The sequence below is a fragment of the Phascolarctos cinereus genome, unplaced genomic scaffold, assembly GCF_003287225.1.
Source record: "Phascolarctos cinereus isolate Bilbo 61053 unplaced genomic scaffold, phaCin_HiC Scaffold_9;HRSCAF=440, whole genome shotgun sequence".
Classification (NCBI taxonomy): domain Eukaryota; kingdom Metazoa; phylum Chordata; class Mammalia; order Diprotodontia; family Phascolarctidae; genus Phascolarctos; species Phascolarctos cinereus.
Genome location: NW_027556402.1, coordinates 196,068,281 through 196,095,543, shown reverse-complemented (window position 1 = coordinate 196,095,543; position 27,263 = coordinate 196,068,281). Strand labels below are relative to the sequence as shown.

At 37.7% G+C, this 27,263-nt stretch overlaps 1 protein-coding gene across 4 annotated transcripts in view; it reads left to right on the top strand.

The window, feature by feature from the left end:
• Positions 1–27,263, top strand: part of RGS12 (regulator of G protein signaling 12) — a 244,785-nt gene that overhangs the window by 141,108 nt on the left and 76,414 nt on the right. For all 4 annotated transcript variants that reach the window (XM_078148696.1, XM_020992154.2, XM_020992159.2 and 1 more), the window contains one exon: positions 26,331–26,500. In XM_078148696.1, coding sequence (XP_078004822.1) covers positions 26,331–26,500 — 170 coding nt within the window. The remainder of the gene's footprint in view (positions 1–26,330; positions 26,501–27,263) is intronic.

The following is a 27,263-nucleotide window of genomic DNA, read 5'->3' as shown; positions in this document are numbered from 1 at the left end:
TTTTTCCTCACGACTTTTCTGTCCTCACTATTAGTATTGAAAATTATTCGTGTTAAAGGAATAGAGGCTAAGTATTATGACTTTGCTGGAATATGTATCATCAATGACTTATGTCATTTCTGCCTGAGCAAGTTGGAGAGGCAGTATGCAGGGGAGAATTGGATGTTGAATTATAGTTTGTTTATTCTAAAGCAGAAATTGCTGGCTGAGGTCCTAAATCACTTATATGTTTGGTATTTGTGGTTTTAATATAAGGCGTTGTATTACCCGTCCTTTTTTTTTTGGTATATTGATAAATGTATCATTCAACCAGTTAATTTGTGAATGAGAGCTGTTTTTTATTGGTTAAAAAAATTAGTAATGCCACCAAATATATTTTGGGATTCAGTTATTTCATGTTTGCTACTTCTGTTCTTCTGCTATCTCATCTCATCTTTTGTTATAGAAAACAGTAATTTAAATGAATAAATTTGAGAATTGGCATAATTTTCCAATGTATGTAAATAATATGTTTGCGTATTAAGTTTAATGTAACATATAGTCATGCATACAAGCATGATGTAGTGGAAAGAGCTCTGGATTTGGAGTCAGAGAATGTTAGTTCTAGTCCTTGCTTTTCTACTTACTACTACCTGTATGGCCTTGAGCAAGTCTCAATCTCTTTGGGCCTCAGTTTCCTCAATTGCAAAATGAGGGAGTTGGCCTAGATCATTGGCATCAAACTCAAATAGAACCAGGGGTCACTGAACCGTACATTAGGATCCCTGCAGACCACATATTGAGTTAGAAAACCACATATTACTGTTATCTACATTTTATTGTTTCTTAAATTTATTACATTAAGTATTTCTGAATTGCATTTTAATCTGGTTTGGACTGCACTCAAGACTGTTGTGGGTCTCATTTTTGACACCTCTGGCCTAGATTGGGGGTTAGCAAAGTATGGGCCAGGGGGTCTGCAGCCTGTTTTCATATCATCCAAGAGGTAAAAATGATTTTGACATTTTAAAATAAAATTTTATTGTGTTTTTAAATGTCAGAACTGTTCTTAGTTGTAGGCCATACAGAAATGGGGGAGGGAGGGAGGATAGGGATTAGGGAGTTCTCCACATAGCTTGCTGACCCCTGCTGTAGCTAATTTCTAAGTTTTCCTCCTGCTCTGAATCATATGAACCTTTTGTTTTTACGTGCTGATCTCAAAAAGATTTCTGCTCACCCTGATAGCGACACAAGTTATAGACCATTTCATTATGTCATGTTTTCTATAGAAGGCAATACCCTGATCAGGAGGCAGCAGAAATTCCCCTGTTATCCCTTCTGTGGTGGGGGATTTCCCCAGGTGTTTTTCCTTCCTAGAATTCTCTCCGTCTTCCTTACCTAGTTTCCTTTACTACCCAGTTCTTGGAATGACAAAAGAAGGAATAGGGCAAAAGAAAATGGGACAGAAAACCCCACTCTGGTGCTGTCTGGCCTGTGATGGGGGAAGGGGAACAAGGAGAAGAAGAGAGAAAGGAAAGCCCCTGCTACGATCTCTGTCTATGACTTCTCCCATCCTTTGCTGCTGTTTTCCTTCTTTACAAGTCTAGAGAAATGAAGAGGGGAAAAACACCACCCTATCTATTATTGCTTTTGCCCTTTCCCCACATCCCCAGATTTCCTTTTCTCACTGCACGGAGCCCAAAGCACTTGTTCTCTCTTTCTAACTCAGGAATCACTTCCTCTCCCCCCAGCCCCAGGGCCTGTGCTTCAGATCCTCGTCCTCCTGAGCCCTTCACCATATACCGAGGTAGCCAGGGCTAATGATTTGACATCAGAGAAGAAAAAGGGCTGGGGGAATGAATGAGGGTAGGAAAGAAGATCAGGAATACTGTCTCACTTCCTGCTGTTTAGTTCTTGGAGCAAAAGAAATCTATTCCTAGTATTCCACATTAGAATTACAGATCCATTTTGATGAAAAAACGTTGTGGTAGATAGATGATGATTCAGAGTACAGTTATCATGGAATCACAGAATTTGAGTGTTAAGACCTCAGTGACTGTAGTTCAGACCATTCATGAAAGACATTTCCACTCTAAGTTTCCAACAAGTTGTTGACCAACCTGTGCTTGAAAACCTTCAAGACACGGAAGCCCTCTTTTGTTGTGGATCGTTCTACCTTTGGACAGCTCCAGTGGTTGGGAAGTTTTCTTGATATCGAGTCTAAATTTGCTTCCTTACATTTCCTACCTGGTTAAGCCTTCTGGGACTAAACAAAACAAGTCTTCTCCTTCCTTTGACTGATAACCTCTTCAGCACTTGAAGATAGTTATGTTCACCTTTAGTCTGCTTTTCTCTGCGCTGAACCTGCCAGGGTCCTTCAACTTACCCTCTTGTCATGGATTAAGAATCTTCATCTTCACTATATAATAATGATAATAATAGCTAGCAGTTAGCGTTCACAAAGTGCTTTATAAATCTTATCTCATTTTATCCTCACAACAACCTTGAGAGGTAGGTACTATTATTATTCCCATTTTATAGATGAGGAAACTGAGGCAGATAGAAGTATAGTGTTTTGCCCAAAGTAATAAGAGTAGTAAGAATCTGAGACCAGATCTGAACTTAGTTCTTTCTGACTCTAAGTCCAGTGCTTTTATCCACTGTGCCACCTAGCTGTCAGTATATTTATATGGTTAGAGTTGGAAGAGAACCCATGTCTTTATGACTCAATCTTTATGACTGAGCATTCTGTCTCCTTTACCAAGGCTTTTTAAACTTTTTCCACTCCCAGCCCCTTCAGCACTTCCTAAACTGTGGGTTGCAACTTGTAGTTTAAGACTCATACCATGCTTCCCTCTTAAAATGGCACTGACAATTCCTTATCAATGTCTTCCTTTAAACTGTGGTATTGGGACGTGAATATAAGACTCCAGATGAGGTCTGATAAGGGCAGAGTATGGTGGGACTGTCACCCCTATATCCAGAAGCTACGCCCTTCTTAATGCAGCCTAAGATTGCATTAGCTTTTTTGATTTCTGTATCACATTTGTGACTCACTGAGCTTGCAGTCCATTAAAACTCTTAGATCCTTTTCATAGCAATTGCTGTCTAACCACACCTTCCCCACCTAATACTTGTGAAATTGATTTTTTTGTATCCACATGCAATATTTCATGTTTTCTTATTGAATTTCATCTTAGATTTAGTGAACAGCTTTGAAAGACTTAAGATGTCTGATAAATGCATTATGATTACCATGATGCCAACCGTGATTCCATAGGATTCGTATTGATCTATGCCACTCAGTTCTTGATAGATTCCAGATGTAAAACGAGGCATACATTTCTGGACATGTACAATGTGGGAATTTATTTTGCTTGACTGCATATTTGTTGTGAGGGATTTGGTTTTCTTTTTGTTTTCTTTTGGATTGAGGAGGGTGGGAAGGAAGAGAAAGTAAATACTTGTAATTCAAAGATAAAATGGAAAAAATGATTTAGCTCAATGCTATAGTTTGTTGAGGTCATTTTGGATCCTGACTTTGTCATTTGCTATATATAAGCCTTTCTTTCCAACTTTGTGCCATTAGCAGATTTGACATTTATGCCTTTATTCCAGCCATTGATAAAAATATCAAACAGAACAGGATGCCACGTATTGCATCAGAGATATCTTGCCACCTTGACATTGAACCATTACTAACTATTCTTTGAATCTTACTGGGCCACCCCACCCACTTGTGAATCCATATGATTATATTCTTGTCCCCATCTCTCTACCTTCTTCATAAGAATAGTATGAGGTACTTTATCAAAACCTTCACTGAAATCTAAGTAAGTCATACTCGCAGCATTTCTCTCATCTAATCATTTAACCCATAAAGGTATAGCATCAGGAATGCTAAATATCCTGTAAAAAAAAAAAGGAAATGGTTAGTCTTATTCTTTCTTTGAGCCTTCTTTTCTCCCAACATAGCTTAAAAAAAACTCTGCCATTTTTGTTGTTCCTGGCATCTCTTGCCAGTCTCAGCTTATTCCTGCTTCAGCATTCCTGATGTTATACCTTCATGGGTTCAGGCCATAATTTACCCTTGTAACCCCTTACTTCCATCTTCCGCAAAAAAAAATTTAAATGTAAGTTGGTTGGTGAATCCCCTGTGCATCCACATTGGTATTTTCATGTACCAAATATGTTATGAATTACATGAAGCTGTATGGTATGATGGAAAGTGCACTAGACTTGGAATTGAGGAGAGCTGGGATTCCAGTTCCTGCTGTGACGTGAGCAGCTGCATGACCTTGGGGAGGTCATTCATGTTTCTGTGCCTTCTTTTCCTCATCTTTAAAGAGGATTGTTATGAGGGAAACGTTTTGTAAACCTTTAAACGCTAGCTCAGTGGGAAGTGTTATTATTGTGAATAAAATCTTGTAGGCTAGACTGGCACTTATCCACCATGATTACATTATTCCTATGTGAAAAATGCCTTCTGCGCTCTCAAAGACTAGGTGATCCATTGACAAACTAGGGTCTGTGTATAGTCAGCAGTTAGTCTGATTAACTAAACAATAGATCCCTTGTGTGTCCATGTTGTTCTCTTAGCATATCAAATATCTTAGTATATTAAGCTACGTAGGAATTTTCAAGGCATCTAAGTGGCACAGTGGATAGAGCACTGATCCTGGAGTCAGGAAGACCTGAGTTCAAATCCAGATGCAGATACTTAATATCTACGTAAACCAGCAGTCACTTAACTGCTGTCTGCCTCAGTTTCCTCCATTGCAAAATGGGAATAAGAGTGTCTACTCCCCAAGGTTGTTGTGAGGATCAAATGAGATATTTGTAAAACACTGGCACGTAGTAAGTACTGCATAAATTCCCTCCCCCAACACAGTTTTGGTGACTAATAGACATTTTATTTGTTTTCTGACCAAGCAAATCCATTTCTGTATTAATAATAATAGTTCTGATCACTTAGGATCCCAATATAAATATCAATGAAATATGGTATACTCAGTTTTTTTCTCTTCAGTATCATATGTTGAGCTTTAACATTTTTATTTTAAAATATTTGTAGATTTCTAATGCCTGTAACCTTCATAAGGTTAAACACCTCACTATCAACAATAGCCAATAATAATAGCTAACATTTATTTAGCATTTTAAGTTTTGCAAAATAGTATTTCATGTATTATATCATGATTTATCTTGAAATCTTTCAGTAACAGCAAGCTTACCAGTCTTAGGAGTATGCTAGCTTTTATTAGACTGTTTACCAACGCTTGGCAGAGATTAGCAAATATGGTTTGAAAATTAAACTTAATTTATATTATACAGTGGTGATTATCAAAGTTGTAATTGTGAAAGTTTCTCTGATTTCATCCCTCCAGGAACTCCTTCCACTGGGACAGAAAATAGCCCCTAGATAGCTTGATAAATGGTCATTGAAAGTTTCCATGGCTAAAAAATCCATCACTTTTTCTTTCTTTTTTTAATTTAATATTTTATTTTAACCCAATTATATGTAAAAAACAATTTTCAACATTTATTTTTAAAACTGAGTTCCCAATTCTCTCCCTCTCTCCCTCCCCCACTCATTGAGAAGGCAAACAATTTGATATGGGTTATACATATGCAGTCATGCAAAACATATTTCCACATTAGTCATGTTGTAAAAGAAAAAACAGACCAAAATAAAAACCCAAGAAAAATAAAGTAAAAAAATATGCTTCTGTCTGCATTCAGACTCTTAGTTCTCTCTCTGGGCACTTTTCATCATAAGTCCTTTTGAATTGTCTTAGATCATTGTATTGCTGAGAATAGCTAAATCATTCACAGTTGCTCATCTTGCAATATTGCTGTTACTTTGTACAGTGTTCTCCTGGTTCTGCTCATTTCACTTTGCATCAGTTCATGTCAGCTTTTCCAGCTTTTTCTAAAGAACATCTAGCTCTTCAAAATCCATCACTCGTTAGCTGGCTTTGTAATGTTTTCTTCCATTTAGCTACTCTGGTTCTCAGCTGACAAATATATATTCCCTTTGTGGACTCAAGTGGTTAAGAAGGACCATCGTGGTTGGACTTGATGGAAATTTGATATTTATCTCTATTCAGTTTCACCTAATTAGATTCTTTCCATTGTAGAGAAAAAGTGGACAGCCTACTGGTGACAGCACTGGATCTAAAGATAGAAGCCCTGGGTTCAGATCCTGGCTCAGCTACTTTGTTACCTGTGTGACCTTAGATAAGTTGCTTCACCTTCTATTTTGGCTTCTGTAAATTGCAATTAAAGGCCCACTTCAGCTCTACATCCTTATAACTTGAGCCCATGCCTCTGCTGGTATGACCCTTGATAGGGTCACCCCTCCCCAGCACCACAAACCCTCTGAGTCTTCTTAGTGAAGAATGAGGCATTCCACAGCATGATATTTCAGTGGACTTTGCATTTGCTTAGGAATTTCTGATGTGCTGCCTTGCATATCATGTAAGAATCTTATCATGTATTAATTGAGGCTTTCCTCATCAGGTAATACCTCTAAAATACGACAATGGGATTATAAAACTACAGGAAGTTCATTTGTTAAATGAGTAGTCATCCCTTCAGCAAACCTGCGGTTCATTCTGGGGCAGTGCCTTTAGTTGCCTTTTCTTTGAGGGGTAATATGTTTTCATTATTTCAAACAGGGCCAATGTTAATTTAGAGTACATGAGGCTTATGAAATATAATAATTTCCTCTCATCGTGTGTATCTTCATGGTGTGGCTGTCATCCAAAGGAATCAATCAGGCAATGTGATTCTTACAGTTTTACTGACTTTTCAGTGATCTGGACGTCATTTTATTTGTCTTTCAAAGTCTTAATGGGGCCATGATGTTGTTGTTTGTTTTCAGTCATGTCTGACTCTTTGTGATCTCATTTGGATTTTCTTGGCAAAGGTACTGGAGTAGTTTGCCATTTCCATCTCCAACTCATTTTACAGATGAGGGAAAGTCATTTGCCCAAGGTCACACATCTAGTAAGTTTCTGAGGCCAAATTTGAATTCTGGAAGATGAGTCTGGCTGACTCCAGGGATGGCACCCTATCCACTGTACCTCCTACTTGCCCTGGGGCCATGACGATTGCCTTCAAATATTTTAAGGGCTGACATGAGGAAGAAGGATTAGACTTAAGCTTAAACGTTTTAAAAAGTACATCTGTTGGCTTGATATTGAGAAAAAACATTCTAGAATAAATATTGTTCTTCAAAAATAGAAGGATCTGCTTCACAAGGTAGTAAGCCTCCTCTCATTGGATGTGTTTATGTAGAACCTATCAGGACTATCTGTCTTTAACCTGGGGTCCACAGACACCCAAGGGGTCCATGAATAGATTCAAGAGGGCTTCTGAACCTGAACTGGAAGAACTGTAACTTTATTTTCACTAATTTCTAACTGAAATTTAGCATTTCTTTCAATTATTCTGAGAAGGGATCCATAGGCCTCACTAGACTGACAAAGAGATCCATAATACAAAACAGGTAAAGAATTTCTGTTTTATTTCAGTCTCCCAACTAATGCTTGAATCTTCTTTGGAATGCTCCTGATAGATTCTGCTTGAACACATCCAATAAGAGGAAACTGAACAGCACAGTGTGCTGTTCATAAGAAGTGCTTAATAAATGCTTGAATTTACATGTCCAATCTTGACAAAGGGCTGGAAGGTATACACTAAAATAATATTATTATTTATTTTAAAATCACAAAGTAAAATTAAACTTTAACAACTAGATTACTGTATTTGTCCACAATGAATTGTGGAATTGTAAGGGAACTTAGAAAACTTTCTGGTTCTATTTATAGAATTTTTTTAAAATATCAAGCCAAAATTTATCATTATGCATATAATGATTACTAATATAAAACACTTTATGTATATTATCGCATTTGGTACAGATGACTCCAATATATGTATATGTGTATGTATGTTTACATATATGTATGTATGTATGTATGTATGTATGTATGTATGTATGTATGTATGTATGTATGAATGATGTCTCTATGTATGTATGTATGTATTCTGATCATCCCCAGGCCTTCTTGAGCTACAGTTCCTCTTCTGGGTCTTTTTATCACTTGTCATTGTAAGTCATCACTGCTGAGTCTCTGTAGCCCAGACCTATTCTTCCTGATACCCTCACAAGTTTTCTTACCAAATTTAGACAATAGAAGTGCCTTCTGTACTATTGGGGACCACGTTACGTGGATCCATAACAGAGCAACAAAACCATTGTGGGGAGCTACCAGGGACACATCTAAGTCTTTTAAGTGAAAGCTTGTCATCCTGTCCAGCAATTATCATGCCATCTGCATTGCTTCTGATCCTCCAAGCCACCAAAACTCCACAGACCATGTCCTGGGGGTACTTAATTCACTCTGTTTGGGAATTCCATCCCTGAGACTGAACTCTCCTGATTGGTGAATGGGTGAGAGAGCACCAACTCAACCTGCTGTACTAGGGTGCCTGAGATCAGACAAAACCATGTTTCATATTCCATGCATCCATCCATCCATCCATCCATCCATCCATCCATCCATCCATCCATATATCCACCTATCTATCCTGCCTGTTTTCTTGCCATCTATTCTAATACTGCATGTATCTGCTCCCTGTTATTCACTTCTTGCTCTGAGAACCATATTCAAATCAATATTACCATTGCTTCTGGAAAAGTTACATCAGTCAACTCCTTTATGGCTCCACTCATAATGCATATGACATCCCAGACCAAAATACCTTTCCCTGGCCACCACTTCCTTATATGTGTTGTGTTTGCCTGTTAGAATTGAGACCTTCTTGAGATCTGAAATGGTCTCAACTTAGTTTTTGTTTCTCTAGTACTTAGCACAGTGCTTTATAAACACTTAACAAATGCATTTCATTCACTCAGTCATTTCTGAGTCTATTAGGCAGTGTGGACTCTCTAAGTAGGGGCCAGAACTAGTTTAGTTTGTACATGTATAGTGATACTCAGTTTACAAAGCTCTTTCACTTCCATTAAACCTTATTTAATTCTTATAAGAACCCTATAAGGGTTGGCAGGGCAGGGATTATTATCTTTATTTGATGGGTGATGAATTAGAGCCCCAAGGAGATGGATTCATGTGACTACAGTCACACACATGCTGAAGGATGGAACTGTAGAATCAACGTTTCAATGCATAAAGTTGAACGCAAGCTGGTTGTTTCCCACAAATACACATATGATGATGCAAATGTAAAACACTCTTGGGCATGTAGGAATCTCAATGTAAACATTTATAATCTATAATAAGCTAACCTTTGAACCAAAGAAGCAGTAGAAGAAAATAAATGGGGTGAAATAAAATGGGAAAGAGTTAAGTACATGATTCCCAACATTACAGCTCATGTCAGTCAGTCAATCAATCAACATCAGCTACTCATGCTTCCCCCAGGATAAAAGGTGATGACCTGAAATCTCATTATCGTGGTCACTGATCTGACTTTGATGCCCCAAAACCTTCTTAGCACCCTCAGCTTGCCTTTTCTTTTTGATTATAGGGCTGGAACAATAAACACCTCCCCAAACCTTTATAGAGAACTGTGAACCCCTCAGGGTGCTCCCATTCTATCCAGGGGAGACAACTTTCAAACAACTATATAAACACAAGAGATATATATGATGCAAATGGAAGGTAATCTCAGAGGCATTCGTAGTAGTGGGGAAAGGAGAGAGCACCAAGAAAAGCCTCTTGCAGAAGGTGAGATTTGAGCTGAATCTGAAAGGAGGAGAGGGAAGTGAGGTGGCAGAGGTGGGGAGGAGGAAGAGCATCCAGGCCTGGGAGGCAGCCAGGGAAAATGCCTGGAGTTGGGAGAGGGGGTGTTGTATTCGAGGAATAGCAAGGAGGACGGTGTCACTGGATCCTAGAGTACATGGAGGGGACCAAGTGTTAGAGTACTGGAAAGGCAGGAGAAAGTCAGACGAATTATAAAGATTATAGAAATTGTAATCATTAATGTTAAGAAGCGACTTGGAATCTGTAGATGGAAAATGAACATTCTATACAAATTAATCATTGATTGTAGGTTATTAAAAGTTAGTAGAAATGTAGTCGGTTTCATCTATAACATTCCTACCACTCTGGAGGAATCTTTTGCAGCATGTACTTGTCCATAGCAGTGTGGAGGTAGGAGAATTGCATTTAAATGAGGAGTTCAAGAACAGCTGAAGCTAACGATTTTCCACCATGATTTACAATACAGAAAGAGAATTATTTGCTATATTTTAAGTTTCAAAATAGGTAGTAATTTGAATGAGTTCATATTTCCCTTGCCTCTTAACTTGAAACCAGAGGTGGTTGATCATTAAAGAAAAAAATTGAATGAAAAGACCCAGCTTTCAGTGTTTATATGGCTTAAGCAAAATAGTTCGAAAGCAAAGACAAGCTTCCAGATCATGATGGGTGATAGAGTCTGCGTGATCTGTGAGTGAGACTTGGGGAAAAAGGAGTAGAAGTGATAGAGAAAAGGAGCACTCCTCTCACAGCAACCTCAGGCTCACCCCATCCCCATCCCCAAATCAAGGACCTAACAGGCACTTGTGCCCTTAATTCTTATACTTCTCAAATCTCATCACTGAAGACTTTTCAGATCTCTCTGATCACATTAATCCCTAACAAGCATCATAGATATCTGCAGAATCACTGCTTGTTGTGGACTTCCTATGTATTTCAGTTCTCTGCAATGCTGTGTGCTCATTATGTGTGTTTGTTTCCCTGGTTAGTCAATAATCAACGAGTCCGTAATTATTCATTAATGCTTAACAAGTGCCACTCATAGTGATAAGTACTGGGATCACAAAGAAAGGCAAAGACAAACCTAGACCTCAGGGAGCTGATAGTCTAATGGGGAGACAATATACAAACAACTACATACATACAAACAAGATGCAGCAAGACAAACTGGAAATAATTGATAGAGGAAAAGTGCTAACATTAAGAGGAATTGAAAAAAATTTCTTATGGAAGATGGGATTTTAGCTGAGACTTGAAGGAATCCAGGAGACAAAGATGTGGAAATTCCTCGAAGGGAGAAACCATGACTATCATTTTCTTATGTTCTTCTGTAGTAACTAGTACGAGGATCTGAGGGCTGAGGTAGTTGATCAATAAGCATTTATTATGTGTCTGCTATGTGCCAGGCATTGTGCTAAGCAGTGATACAAAAGGATACCAAAAAGGCAAAAGAAAGTACTACCTTCCTTCAAGGAGCTTGTAATATAACAAGGACCCGAAAACAACTATATTACAAACAAGCTACATAGAGGATAAATTGGAAATAATCAACAGAGGGATGGCACTAGAATTAAAGACGCATTGGGAAAGGTTTACTATAGAAGGTAGAATTTTAGCTGAAATTTAAAGGAAGCCAGGGTAATAGCCAGGAGATGGAGATGAGGAGGAAGAACACTGTATGTTTGAGGGACAGCCAGTGAAAATGCCTGGAGTCTGGAAATTAAGTGTCTTGTTCAAGGAACAGCAAGGAAGCCAGGGTCACTGGGTTGAAGAGTATCTGGGAGAGGGTGTCGGGTATGAGAAGATTGGAAAAGTTGGAAGAGGATAGATTATGAAAGGCTTTGAATGCCAAGTAGAGGATGTTATATTTGCTCCTAGAGGTGATAGGGAGTCCCTGGAGTGTTGTTAGCTGCTTTGAGGACTGGCAAACAGATTTTCATATAGTATTCCAAGTTTGGTTGCACCTTCATTTTAGAAGGTTTGGGTGCTATTCTTAGTTCTCTTTCCATGACATTTTGTTGGTCTCCTTTCCTTTCCTTTCCTTTTCTTTTCTTTTCTTTTCTTTTCTTTTCTTTTCTTTTCTTTTCTTTTCTTTTCTTTTCTCTTCTCTTCTCTTCTCTTCTCTTCTCTTCTCTTCTCTTCTCTTCTCTTCTCTTCTCTTCTCTTCTCTTCTCTTCTCTTCTCTTCTCTTCTCTTCTCTTCTCTTCTTTTCTTTTTTCTCTCCTCCCCTCCCTTCCCCTCCCCTCCCCTCCCCTCTTTTTCCTTTTTCTGTAACAGCACTTTGAGCTGATACCTTCAGATCACAATCTGTAGCAGAGGTGATCAACATGAATGCAGTTTTTTTTAAAGCTTCATGAATTGTTATGAATTGTAAAAGACGTTATTCACAAAACAAGTTTTGAATCCAAATGAGTAAATAGACAGTTAGTATAGACATTTCTGAGGTTTATTGTATATAACAAATAGATACATATTAAACTCTTACCTACTCTGATGACCCTGCTGTGTTCTGGCTCCTCCTTTTGAGCAGAAGGACCAGCTGCTGTTAGAGGTCCCTATAAGGTATGGTCCTGTTATCCTTGGATAAGAGGTGTTGTTCATTTCCTGGGTCATATTCTATTTCCTGGGTTATAATTTGTAGCAAAGAAACCGTCATCTTACAAGTAGAGCTTTGTCATATGCTCTGTGATTTCTTTGTTCAAGAATGTTTCTTCTACCTCTGCAGATCACCACTCCTCCATCTTGGGTGATTGTTGGCCGTGTCTTTTCATAGGTCCTCCACAGAGAAACTCTCTAATGCACTTCAAATGGTACTATTAATATTTCAGAAGTGTCATTTTTAACCCATGACCAGATAGCTGGTCAGATGTGTCTTGGATGACCTCTTTCCTGTGCTTCTCATCATCAAGTTATCATTGTTAATATACTCTTTATACCTATCATGTATCTTTTTATTGCTCTTTGGGCTCCTTGGAATTGTGATCCTTCTGAGGTCATGGCATTTCTTGATTAATAGTCATATAACAACAGGAATATTGAGAAGAGGCTATTACTGCAATGAATAGTTTGGAATTATTGATAGTACCCACAGTTGCCCAAAGGCAAGGCAGCCCAAACTCCTCAAACTCTTTCAGTTCTTGGCCCTGTCCAACATTTACCTATCCTGATGCCATATTTCTGCCCACTCCCTTAGCTTCAGGATATCTTCTTGTAGTTTACTTCTATCTGTTTAACATTTTGCTACCCAGAAAAATTCAAGTTATGTTCTGCAAATGTGGAATTTTGCACATTGTCCTCCAGAATATTTATGGAAATGTTGCCCATTTTCCCAGTGATGCTTATGTAACCACAAATATGGAACATTATGATCTCTGAAAAGCCAAAGTAGTAGGTGACTCAAAGGGCAATGGAAAGATACATCATGAGTGTCAGGGGTTGTGGCAAATCTTCTGTGAGGATATACTTGTGAGAAGTGGGGTCAAAGACACCATTGAGTGCCTGTATGACAAGAAGAGATCACGTCCCAAGAAGGAGAGAGAGCAGATGGATGGCATGAGATCCACACTGAGTGGTATCCACCCAACATTAAAAGAAACAGGAAGGCCTACAGCATCCTGGAGAGTTCCTGTGTAGAGAATTTATGGAGAGATGTGGAACAGAATCCAGCAAGATGAAGAGCTGTGGATTGGTCATGCTGTACACCAAGGGCTGTTGATATGCTAGATCTCAATCTATACAGATCATGAAAATATGAAAGAGAGATGAAAGATCCTAGCACTGATCTCTGGGGTACCCCAACTCTGTTCATATTCTTCCCAAGTGCTCCCTGATCCTTAGTATTAAAATGTTGTTCTTCAAGAGAGACCCTATTCATTTTGGGTCCCTGAGGAAGCTAGATGCCTTAGGCTTAGAGAGGAATAAAGTTCAAGCTTAGGTTAGGAACTTTAAAAATTGCTTTAATTCTGAATTGGATAATGCTTAATCTTTTTTTTTAACCAATTTTCTTTTATATGCACCTCTTATTGTCTGGCATTGGTATATCATTTAATAATTTGTTTATATTTTTTTCCTTTCGGATAAACCCTAGAAAATGTACTCTTATAGTCTGGTTTATTGGAACAGAAGGTAGAAAAGAAAGACTGAATGCCAAGTTTCCAGACTAGGGCCTTCAATTATGGTAGAAAGGGCAGAAGAAGATGGAAAAGATAATTAGATTGGAAATGACTTCTCTGTGAATCTGGAGAAATGAAGCACAGGCGTTGTGAAGGGAGTATCAGCAATTAAATTTCATAAGCATTTATTAAGCACTTAACAGCTATTGCTTAGGACCAAGAGAGACACAAAGTTTAGAGGAGGAGTAGTGCTTGTTTGCTCTCATAGTCTTTACAATCCACTAAGGGAATAAGACACATACACACATGGCTGGGGTAGACATCCCTCTAACTCACTGACAGATTTGAAGCCCATCAGTTGCCCTCAACCTAGTTTAGCCATTCTGCCCAAGATGGTTTACTGGGGTTTGGCCATTGTACAAGCTGCAGCTTCTTGGAGCCACAGGTAAGAGTTGGGTAGCAGGTGGACAGCAAAGGTGGATGAGAAGCCCTGAAAAGGGCTCAGCAAGCCCTCACACAGAGGTGCGAGTCCTTGGACACTCATAGAATGGGCAGACAAAGACAATTTGTTCCAGCTGCCATGAAGGTTGCTAAAGCAAGTGCCATGGAATGCTTAGAGCTTGGTCAGACATCAAAGGGGTCAAGGTTAGCCACTGTGTTCCAGGCCATTGCCAGTTATCCTGACTTTTGTCTTGCAACTGGACTTCAGTGACTGGAAGAGAGAGTGAGGCTGATGACTTTGTGTGGCTCTGCCTCACTTAATGGAATTCAGACACAAGTCAAGTCATCACCTTGTGATATCATTGATCCTCTTTGAAAATGAAAATGAAACACAAAGAACAACAAAATACATACGTAGATAGCTATAATGCATAGTAATACGTGATGAGTCTATCCATCTAAATTCTGTGCCTCTTAGTGCCAAGTACTCTATACACAGTATGTGCTTGTATGTGCTAAATAAATGTTTGTTAAATGATAAGAGAATTACAAATAAGTGCCACATAAGGAGGTCATTATTGATAGGGGGAAATCCAGGAAGGCTTTCCAGTGGAGGTAGAATTTGTGTTGGGTTTTAAAGACTAGGTAAGAAATCAACAGAGAAACTTGAGGCCATCTAAGCATCAAATTTAGGAAATGGATAGGGGAGTGTGAAAGTTAATTGAGAGGCTGTCTCTTAACCTTTAATTCAGTTCCCTATCCATGACAAAAACAAATAATATATATTTTTATATATCAATTACCATTGGTGGCAACTGAGTTTTTCTAAGCTTTCTATCAGTAGTGATGAACTTGAAAAAATGTCCCATTCCATTCTTTCCCTCTCCCCATTTTAGAAGGAAAAGTATTAGCTGTAGAGGGGTTAAAGGGTGGGAGGGAAAGGTTCACAACTAAATGTGAGATATGTCCAAATTATTTACATACTATATTTGTCTATACTCTGTAGATAATTATATAGTACTGAGTCAGTTTTAGAGGCAAGTACATCTTTCCACTGTCCTCATGAGAAAATTGAGGGACACGGAGCATAAGAAGTCATGCCAAGGACACATAAGGGCAGTGCTGAGATTAGAACTCTCAGCCCCATTAAGTCATTTGTTTGTCTTTGAGCCAGCTTTTTACCCTTATAGCTAAATCATCCAGTGAATAGAGTACTGCATCTGGAGTTAGGATGTCCTGAGTTCAATTCCAGTCTCAGACACTTACTAGTTGTGCAGTTCTATGCAAACCACTTACTTGACCTCTCTCAGCCTCAATTTCCTCATCTATAAAATGGGGATAATAATGGTGCCTACCTTCCAGGGTTTTTGCTAGAATTAAATAAGAAAATATTGTAAAGCCAGCTATCATCATTATCATCATTATTAAATAGTGTATCTAATTTCAATTTTTGTTAAAAGTTAGCGACATAAGGGGATGGGGTGGGGAGGACCTTTCATAATGTTCTTAGAATGTTGGTGCTTACAACATTGAGCATTCATTAGAGTTCAAAAGTCTGGTTCCAGCCTACCTGTCCAATGTGATTTCACACTGTTCCTCTTCATGTATATATCATGTCCCACTTTAATGTAATTTCCTTAAGGAGAAGGCCTCTGTTGTTTTTCATCTTTGTGTCCCCAGCACTGAGTGCCTTGACTTGCTGAATTGTTGAATTAGAAGTGGAAGGGACCTTAGGGACCATCTAGTCCAGCATCTGACAGTTGAGGAAATGGAATCCCTGAGATCCAGTCACTATCCTGAGGTCACATATTTGATAGCCTAGCTAAGACAAGAACACTGGTAGAACCCAGTACTTTGGTTATCCAGATACAGAGGGGGTGTCTCTAAGCAAAGCAGGACATGGAGAGGCTTTTTCCTGAGACTTAATTGCATTGGTTTTCTTTTTATCCCATAAATCCATTTTTCGGACCGGTCCACACATACACACATACATACACACACGCAATCTAGATATCTGAAGTAAAAAACCATGTTCATTTGAAATAGCCAGAAAATTTGTAGATTTATCCTGATAACTTGGAAATGACTTAATTTTCATCATCTGTCCTTGAAGAACCCCAAAAAACCACTTCCCATACTAACAGGTTTTTTTTGATGGAGCCTGCTTTGTTCTGTTCAGCTTTTAAGTAAAGCAATATTTATGTATTCATACTAAGTGCATTGCAAATATTTAGATCAATTTGTGATCCAAGTGTCACAAAATTACAAGTCACTGTTTTTCTAAAAGTATTCTCCTAAGAATTTATAACTGTTGAGAGAAGCTACCCTTGCAAAATCCCAGGAATCTTTCAGGCCAAGTATTGCCGGTTGGACAGCTGAGAAAACAGAGAGATGGAAGGTTAAGTGAGTTTCTCATGACTGATTACAGACTCATCGAGGAATCTTAGAATCACCCCAGATTTCTAGTTTGGTGTTCCATTTCAATTAGTCTCAGATAGTTTTATGTCTCTCTAGATATATTGAATATGTAGCATGGTGTGTTAGAGATGTTCCTTGTCTCTCTTCTAGGCTATAAGCTCCATCAGAGCAAGAGACCTTGTCTTTTTGAAACATGTATGCTTATACCGAGTATCTAGCCTAATGCTGTGCTCACAGTAGGCCCTTAATAAATGTTTGAATGAATGAAATTATTATCCTTCGTGTTTTTAAAGAAAGATGTATTATTTATGCTTTGAGTCCTTAAATAAAATTATTTTTTTCGTGGTTGCACAATACATAAGCAAATGAATAGTTTTTATACCTGATGAGTTTTTATTTTCCTTTTCACCATAAAATAATTATTTTCATAAAAATGTTTGAAAATTTTAGTTTATTAGATTGTGGTTTAAAATACATATGGTGGGAAAATGAATTTTATAAACCTATCTCCAAATAATATACTAAAACTGAAGATTTTTTTTCTTCTATGGTTCTCTCAGTGCTACTGTGATTCATGGGAAATTGATGGTACATTATTTTCTCTAACAGCTTGGTGTTGATCTTTTAGCATTTATACCACCTAGTGTGTAGTTACTGTAGCTATGTGACCTAAATAATTCAAGTTCCTTTAGCAACAGCAGGCTAAAGGTCTTCTCTTTAAATTATTTATGGCGTCTTCTATGATGCTTTGTGTCAAGTATTCCATTAGTTTCGCCTGCTTGAGAGAATGGTATTCAAGAAATGACTTTGTCAAACTGAATGACGGGAATTTTTGAAGAGATTGCAATTGTTTACCTTCATCAGGAAGACTTACCAAAGGAGCAATGCCATGTTTTGTAGCAAGGACCTTCGCCCAGCCCTTCTTGGGCGATTGCAGCTGAATTTGGTATGGATTCAGAGGGGTGGCTTGCAGTCAGTGGTTGGAAGTATTTTGTTAAATGGCATCACAGTGGCTCTTATCAGCTCTATCCAGGTAAAGTCCTTAGTGGAACATTAGAAAACTTCTACCCTGGGCATGTACACGTTATAGTAGTTTTCATGAACAGACTGAGTTATTTTGTATAGAAGTATGCTTGGTGCATGACAGTTGCTATCTATGGTTTCATGGGGTGAGGAGTGTAAATATATTTAGTTTATAATTGATTTGAAGTCTGATCTTGAGTTGTATTTGGAAAAAAGTGATTACAGTTATGATTTGGGGGATGTAATAATAGGTTTAAAAAGTTATATATAATGGATTGTTAAATTTGAGTAAAATTCCATTTTAGGTATTTGCAGATAAATCTTCATTATTAATGGGCTAATAGAGTGTATTTAATAATAAACATTAGGAATGATAATTCCCATTTTCATTCCCATTTCAGTTTTTTTAAATAGAATTTAAGAACCTTTTAAAATGTTCCATTGGGATAGCATTCCTGTGAATTTAACTAGTTTATGAAAATGTGCAAGTGTGTAGTGTAATGTGATGGGTTTTTAAAAATAGACTTTTTTCTGAAGTCAAATTTTCAGTTACAAAGACAAATAAGTTTACGTGTTTTGAACTGTATGCAGAAGAGAATTGGGCAGAGAAGGCCTTGAGAGCAGGCTAATGATTGCTGGCATATTTTAAGCTCTTTTTTGCTGTCAGTAAGAACCACAACATTTACTATAATATTTGAAGAATGGTAAATGCTTCTGTGTGATTAGAGGAATTCTGAAGATTTTGTTGTTGTTGTTTTAAAGAAGTTATTTATGGAATAACTTGAGTTCTTGAAATGGTCACCCGAGAAGAGCTAACTTTCTACACATGCTCAGCTACATGTGAAAATGCTAATATGAATCTGACAGTTTAAATGAGATTCACCCACTTCATGTTTGACACAAAAGAGCCATACATTATCGAGCTCTAGAGTGTACTTTGCTTCATACGTTGGACGGGCTCTTGAAAGTTCTGTGCTAATTAAGCTGGTTTTGTTTTGGTAAGTTGAGTTCTATTTTAAATTTGCTAGCAGATGGCTGGATTGTAAAGAATCCTATATTGAATCTTTTTGTACAACGTCTTTTTGTATTGCTAATAACCACTCCTTAATTTTTATCTGTTTTGTAAGTTTAGGTTTTGCTGGAGTACAAAGAGTGGTACATTTGGAGTCACTTATCTGTGTGACCTTGAACAAATCCCTTAACATTTCTGGCCTTCAGTTTCCTTGTCCATACAGTGAAGAAGAGCTTTTAAAATGCCCATTTCCATTCCAAATTCTATGTACTTCTGTACTTCAAGTGTGTCCTCCTAAGTCAGTGCACACTTTGTGTGATTTTCATTATTTCCCTCCACAACAAACACACTAAGTTCATTCTTTGAATAGGTTATTATTTTAGTGAGTCAGTGTTATCAAGCTCCTGCATCTATCACTCTAGTAACAGGAAATATCTGAAAAAATTAGGCAATCTTGAATGGTGTTAGAAATGTGCTTCTTAGCTTTCTCATCCATCATCATGGGCTTTCATCTGCTCATCCTTAATCACCCTTTTTTTAGTGCAGAAACTCTTGAACAGTGTACTCCTCCTATGATCCACCTGAATTGAGACAGCTCTTATCTTTATTTCCACTGAATGATAAATAGAAGTATCTTTGTGATCACCTCATCTTGTTTAAGGTGAACATAAAAACAATATGAATAAAAATTTGAGTTATTTCCCTGGGATTTGGCTCAAGCAAAATCAGATTGGGAAGAGAGAGAGCTAATTCCACATCCAACCTTGTCTTATTGTAATAACAGCTCACATTTCTCTTTTGATTTACTTATTCTCCACAACAAACTTAGGGAGGCAGGTAGTACAGATAAGGAAACTGAGGCTCAGAGATGAAGAATGACTTGCCAACAGTCAGGTAGCTGGCAAGTGACGGAACTGGAATTAAAACCCACATCTTTGGACTCTAAATCCAATACCCATATGTACATGTGTGCATGCACATATATACACATGTGTATACATCTATGCTGACATATACATATACATGTACACTGAGCACTGTGAGGTTCAGTGACTTGTCCAGAATCACAAAATCAGTGTACATGAGAGGTGAGATTTGAATTCAGGTCTTTGTAGCACCCAGGCCGTCTCTATCATACTATATCATACTACCTCTCATTCATTCATATATTTATGAACATATAAACACATATATATTTGTGTACATGTGTGTGTGTGTATCTATCTCTCTGATTAACTATTTTAGCCGAAAAACCATTAGGTACATGCATTTAGCATGATGATGATAGTAATAAAAATAGCTCACATATCAATAAATAGTTGTTTAACATTTACAAAGCACTTTCCTCACAGTAATCTTCGAATGTAACTGGTGCAGATATGCTAATTTTACAAATGGCAGCACTAACATAAATGCTTCATTTTTTCCTGAATAACATAGAGCTTTCCTTTTAGTCCAAAAGGACACCTTAGTGTTTTATCTGCCTTTTTTTCTTCATTTTATTCTTAACTGTTCTTTAGTCTAATTTATCTGTTGATCAAAAATTCTAGTGTGGGTGCTATATTTTTTGGTTTAGCAGTCTTATCTATAGCTTCCTTAAATATCATTTGCATGTATTGGTATCTGTAGAAACATAATAAAAAATTTAGAGAAATAGTTTCCATTTCATTCTTTATTATTCATCTTTATATGTGTATGTAAGAATTAGTGATTAACAACTGGCATGTGCCAAGGAATTTTTTTTAAAAAAGACTTTTAATATGAAAGTGCTCAATTCACATGGTATGGTGTTCCTTACTATAGAATTAAATCTTTTAGTTGGTCATGGCTTTAGATCCTGTCAATAATTTAGATTATATATTTACATTTATATGTGGTGATGGTTTTTAATTCCAGAGATGAGGCAAATTAATATTTTGGATCAGTTTATTCAGTAAAGAATGGGTCTGTTTTCCCATTTTAATATATGTGTGTGTGTGTGTGTGTGTGTGTATATATATATATATATATACATACATATGTGTATATATTTATACACACATACATATGTACACACACTCACACGCGCACACACACACACACACACATATTATCCTATTTTCAATGTGGTCTGTCATGGTTTGGCAGCAAAGTACCAATGCGTTATCAGTAGGCCTATAGAATTGGTGGAATTTTAGATCCTTTTATTTTGAGACCTGCATTTTGTTCAGCAATGCCAGCTTTAGAGTCCAATGTCCTGAGCAAATTTGTGAAGTTTTATGCATTGAGAATCTTTGAGAACAGTAGCTACTTGGTCACATGTAGAGTCCTAAGAACTCCCTGTTCCCTGAACTCAATGTTCCTTTTCCTGCCTGCCTCCATACTTTCACACAATCCATTCCCCGTGCCTGGAATATACCCCCCTCCTCATCTCCTCTCAGAATCTTTGTTTTCCTTCAAGGTTCAGTTTATATGTGACCTCCTCCTTAAACCTCCCCCCCCAGTTAGTGTGCTCTGACTTCCAGATTGTTCTTGTGTTTGTCATTTCTTTATTTGTGTACATGTTGGCTACTTAAACATATGCTCCTCATGGGACTGTTTTACATTTGTCTTTGTACCCCCATGCCTCCTAGTGCAGTGCCTTGTATAAAGTAGGTATTTAATAACTGTTTGGAAAATTGAATGAAAAAAATTCATTTCACAGGAACCCTGTAAGAGTAGTGAGACCTGAATATAGGAAGAGAAACACTTCTTCTGCCTTCTACTCCAACCATTCTTAGAATCAGAGAGCAGGAAGGTACCCTAGAGACCATCTCATGCAACCGTGGTATCATATAAATAAGGATGGGGATTGGACCTGTAATTTAATTGAGATAGAGAATTCCCAGATGGTGAAATGTCATCTGCCAATGCAGGGCAACATCTTCTCTGCAACTGGAGCCCTGATAGGTTAGTAATTTGCCCAGGGTCATACAGCCAGTGTGTGTCACAATCAGGATGAACTCAAGCTCTCCTGGTTCCAAGGCTGGAACTATACCATGGTGCCTCTTGTTTTATAAATGAGGAAACTAGACCCCGTAGAGGCTTTTGAAGGGTCTTTCACCTAGTAAAGACAAGAGGTAGAATCCAGGTGTCTTGGCTCCCAGTTCAATGCTCTTTTCATTGAACCATTCTGCTTCCAACCTTCTGTTCTAATTAACAGAAGGACAGTGCACTTGATGATAACACTTTAACTGTACTTTGACCCTTAAACTTGTGCTTTTTAAATCATGACTCCATAGACCTGCCTTTATCACTTCTCCATCTCTAGAACTAGAGAGTGACTTTCCTTTATATAAATTGCTGTTAATGTTTGATCCTTCATCATCCATCTCTTCTGTACATATTTGCCAATTCTTAGCTTCTCGCTTGGACAATGTATAATCTAGGAATAACTGTACTGTACCTGGGAGAAAGTCTTAACATACCTTTCTGAGACAACAGATCTCACTGTTGAGAAAATGTCTTCTCTACTTTTGGTTTATTACAGTGTCAAGAGTACCGAGTTACACTTTCAGCCACAGATACTTCCATTAAGTTGGGGAAAGTTCAAATATTCCACAATGGCAGTCTATGGCATGGTGGCCAAGGTAGCACACAGTTTGACTTTATGTAGCATGGTTTGTAGAAGGACCAACTTATAAGTAGTACTTTTAACTCTCTATTCATACTTCTAATCATTAAGTACTAGGAACATGTGACTTAGGGGTGGACTTCCATGTAATGTCACACGTGATGCCTTTGCCAGTGGGCTTGGCTAGGTCAATCATGTAGGCATGTGGAAATTGCCATATGCCATTGGAACTTCTTATAGTGACCTTCAGCTACTCCTTCCCCCATTTTCAAAGGAGTGAATTAATGGAAGATTTTGAACATCACCTTTGACAGGCCACTCACCCCTGAACTAAACCCAAGCATAGAACCTTTCTGGCATGCCACTGACAAGCTGGGTGATATTGAGTAAGTCAGTTTACTTCTCCATGTCTCAGTTCTTCCTCTCCAAAATGAGCAGGCTAGCTGATTTCTTAGGTCCCTTCCAACTCCAATTTTTTGTGATTCAGTCCCAGTAGGATATAATCTCCTCAAGAATAGATTGTGCTCCTCTCCCAGCCCCTCATTCAAAACTGGCCAAGTCGATGAAAAAATTATTCAGCCTGCAATTTTCACTTGTATTTTAATGTTCTGCAGTCTGTATACTTTAATACAGTGCATGGCAAATGGTGCTCATTACATATTTAGCAATAGCATTGGTTTCATGTCCTCCGACAGAATCCATGATATTATTGAGTGGAATATTTTAGTTAGAGGATGAGGTCAATACACTTTTCTTTCTTTTCTTTAGTAAGGATGTGGTTATGTTGCTCACAAAAGTTATTCTTCTCCATAATAGAATATTTACTCTATCAGCTTAGTGATAACAGCCTTGGAAGTAACATAAAATTGCTGTTGTCCATTGTTGCTATCCATATTCTATTAGACTTGTTATTTCTTCTTTCTTCAGTGGTGAGAATGTTTTGATTACTCCTTGTCCCTACAAATTTCTTTCCTTTTCCTATCTACAATGCTTGAAAAACTTTGAATATTTTGTTCTTCCTGTTGTAGAAAGTGGCAGATCACGACACCCACCTGAAAAGGTGGTATGCATATGTGTGTGTTGATTTATAGTAAATTCATGCTTTCTGTGACTTTGAATCCCAAAAGACACACAGCCAAATTGGGCTTGGTCTACATTCATGGTCACCTTTATACTCCACTCCCCTGACAATCATTTATTTCCAACTAAGCTTCTATTGTAATTTATTCTGTTTACTTATGTTCTGTCCTTCATATACAAAAATGAACCATAAAGTGAGAGCTTGGACCAGATATTCTCTAAGGCCTCTGAATACCATGATTAAATAATAATATAACATATTACTGTTGTACTTTAAAATTCACAAAGCCTCTTCCCTGCAACCACTATGTGAGGTATCTAGAACAAATGTTCTTATCCTTATTTTATAGATGTTTAAAGAGTTTATTAGACTCAAAGAAATGAAATAATTTGGTCATTTTATAGTCATGGACCATTCAAGTTGGAATGGACCAACTGGCAATAGTAGCTTATGTTGTTAAAGTACTTTGAAGAGTGTAGAATATTATGTAAGTGTAAGATACTTCTATCACTCTTTATGTGAAGATGGTGGCCAATGACAGCCATCAGTAGAAACAGCGTTCCAAGTTAGATGGTTTTTTCTTTTCTTCCTTTTCCCTGGCATGCTGAGGTGCTCCCCATTCAAACTTCCCAGACCTAGAGGCAAGTTATTACAATAGAAGGAGCAATGACCCTGGAGCCACAGTACCTTGATTCAAATCCTACCTCTTTGAGACCTTGGGCAGTTGCTTAAACTATCTAAGTCTCAGTTTCCTCATCTTTAAAAAGTAGAGAGTTGGTCTGAGGTACCACATCACACCTATCAGATTGGCCAACATGACAAAACAGGAAAATGATAAATGTTGGAGAAAATGTGGGAAAATTGGAACACTAATGCATTGTTGGTGGAGCTGTGAAATGATCCAACCATTTTGGAGAACAGTTTGGAATTATGCAATAAAATGTGCATACCCTTTGACCCAGCAATAGTACTTCTAGGGCTATATCCCAAAGAGATCATACAAATGGGAAAAGGACCCACATGTACAAAAATATTCATAGCAGCTCTTTTTGTGGTGGCAAAGAATTGGAAATTGAGAGGATGCCCACCAGTTGGGGAATGGCTGAGCAAGTTGTGGTATATGAATGTAATGGAATACTATTGTGCTATAAGAAATGATGGAGGCAGCTAGGTGGCGCAGTGGATAGAGCGCCAGCCCTGAAGTCAGGAGGACCTGAGTTCAAATCTGGCCTCAGACCAAACACTTGACACTTACTAGCTGTGTGACCTTGGGCAAGTCACTTAACCCCAATTGCCTAAAAGCAGAAAAAAAAAGAAAAGAAATGAAATGATGAATAGGCTGACTTCAGAAAAACCTGGAAAGACTTGTATGATCTGATGCTGAGTGAAGTGAGCAGAACCAAGAGAGTGTTGTACACAATAACAGCCACGTTGTGTGATGACTAATGTTGATAAGCTTAATCCTTCTCAGCAATACAGGGATCTAAGACATCTCTAGAGGCCTCGTGATGGAAAATGCTATCCACATCCAAAGAAAGAACTATGGAAGTTGAATCGCTGTCTTTTTTTTTTTGTTTTTCTCTTCTGTTGAGTTTTGTTTTCTCTTTCTGATGGTTCCTCCTATTGGTTTTAATTTTTACTTGCAACTTCATTAATGTGAAAATATGTTTAATAGGAATGTGAATGTATAGCCTATGTGAGATTGTGCACCTTCTTGGGGAGGGTGGTGGGGAGGAAGGGAGAGAAAAATTTTAAACTCAAAAGCATACAGAAGTGATTGGTGATAAATCAAAATAAATTAACAAAAATAAATTTAAAAAAAATTTTAAAAAATAGTAATTAAATTTAAAAAAAAAGTAGAGAGTTGGACTAGATTAGAGGGTTGGCTTCTGAAGTCCCTTGTATCCCCGTTGCTGTGACTCAGTGAACTTGGTAATCCTTTGATTTTGTTCTGTTCCATATACACTCTACTCAGCCTGGCTTGTGACCAACAGCATACGTTATTGAGATGGTCCCCTGGGGTTAAGCATGCAGCCCAGGGCAGCAGAAGATAGCACATCTATTTGGCACACACTGGAATTTAAACCACCGATCTTGGCCTTTAGCATATTACTTCTGATCAGTCAGCCACAGATAACTTATCCTGATCATACCATGCATACGTAGCGCCAGAATGCTTAATCCTTAAGACAAATGTATTTCTTAAGACTGTATAAGAAACATATTTGATGAAGAACTATGATTTTTCATATTTTAAAGTGTAGCCAGACCATATACTAGATAATTTATTTGTACACAAATAAATTCATGTTTGTGGCATTGGCATTTAATGGACTACTCTGAATATTATGACAATCTTACTTTCAAAATTTGAATTTAGTAGTATACAATGATAATAACATTGTATTCGCTTCTCTAAAATTGTGTACTCTATTTGACTTATTGGGCAAATACATAATGGAGCTTTTTTAGTTACTTATTTTCCATTTCAAAAAGGAGAATATATTATTCAAGGACACTTACCAGGTAATGGTAGCCAAAAGATTATTGCCTTCTCTTTTCCCAGCTCACTCAAGATAGCTCATATAGTATGCAGTTTATTTATGCCTTGGAAAACAGGTGCTTAAAATGTCTTGCATAAGCAGATACTACTTCTACTTGGACTTTTTAAAAAATGTTTAACTATCTTAATGGCCTCATTTCCTCCTACTTTACATAGGAACATGTCTGCAGGTTGATTATTTCCTTTTTAAAAGAAAATCTTAATAGATGGAAAAGTGGAGGGTCATTCTTTACCTTTTAATGTATATGCTTAAAACTGAAACACAGTGCTATAGGTTGTTAAAGAGTGAAAAAGAATACATTTGTGTTTTTCCAACAGAATTAAACAGTACTGATTTGAAAGACTGTGTTAGCAACAACAGCCTCAGTAGCAATGCCAGCCTTCCCAGTGTGCAGAGTTGCAGAAGACTTCGGGAAAGGAGAGTTGCAAGTTGGGCTGTTTCATTCGAGCGTCTTCTACAGGATCCTATTGGTGTTAGATACTTTTCTGTAAGTAAGGAGGACAGACAGTGAAACTTGTTGAAACAAGCAGAAGCATGCGTTTTTAGTTTTTACAGAATTTCCAAAGGGTCCCCAAGGGATAATAAAGTGAAGTTCTTGGTACGTAGGCTAAAATAATTTTGAACAAATTCTGTTTCTTTTTTTTTCTATTTTGTGGCATTGCTTTACATTGTCCGTCTTTGGGCCCCATATTTACTCTGGTCTTGTTACCTCTACTTTCCTTGGAAGTAAGTTGGGTATATTGGGAGACATCTTAAGTTTGGCCAAAGCCTGTAATGTTCTACAGTAGTAATTTTCACAATATTCTGGCTTGACATACCCCTGTTCCTTCTTCTAGCCATGGTCTTGAAGGCTTTACCCATAAACAGGGCAGAACAATGTCCCGTTCCCTCCTCCCCCTCCCCCCCACTGGTTCACAGGGAGTGATAGTGACTAGCAGCCCAGAAAGAAAAAAAAAAGATGAGAAATTCCTTTACCTTATTTATTCGAGGTTTCACAGCTACAAAGTCTGGTTTTCCCCGAATTTTCTGTTCAATACTTCCTGTTCAGAAATGTATCGATGCATTTAGCTGTCAGCAATAATAAAAACTAATGTTAAATTCTTTAGAAATTCAAGGCTGTTAGAATTGATTACAGAGGTGAAGTGACCAACCCTATTTTTCCTGGCTCCCTACTTCTCAGTGGAGGATACCCACAGCACAGTAGTTTTATGAAAGCTGAAGATAAGAAAAAAAGGAGGGAAAGAATATGA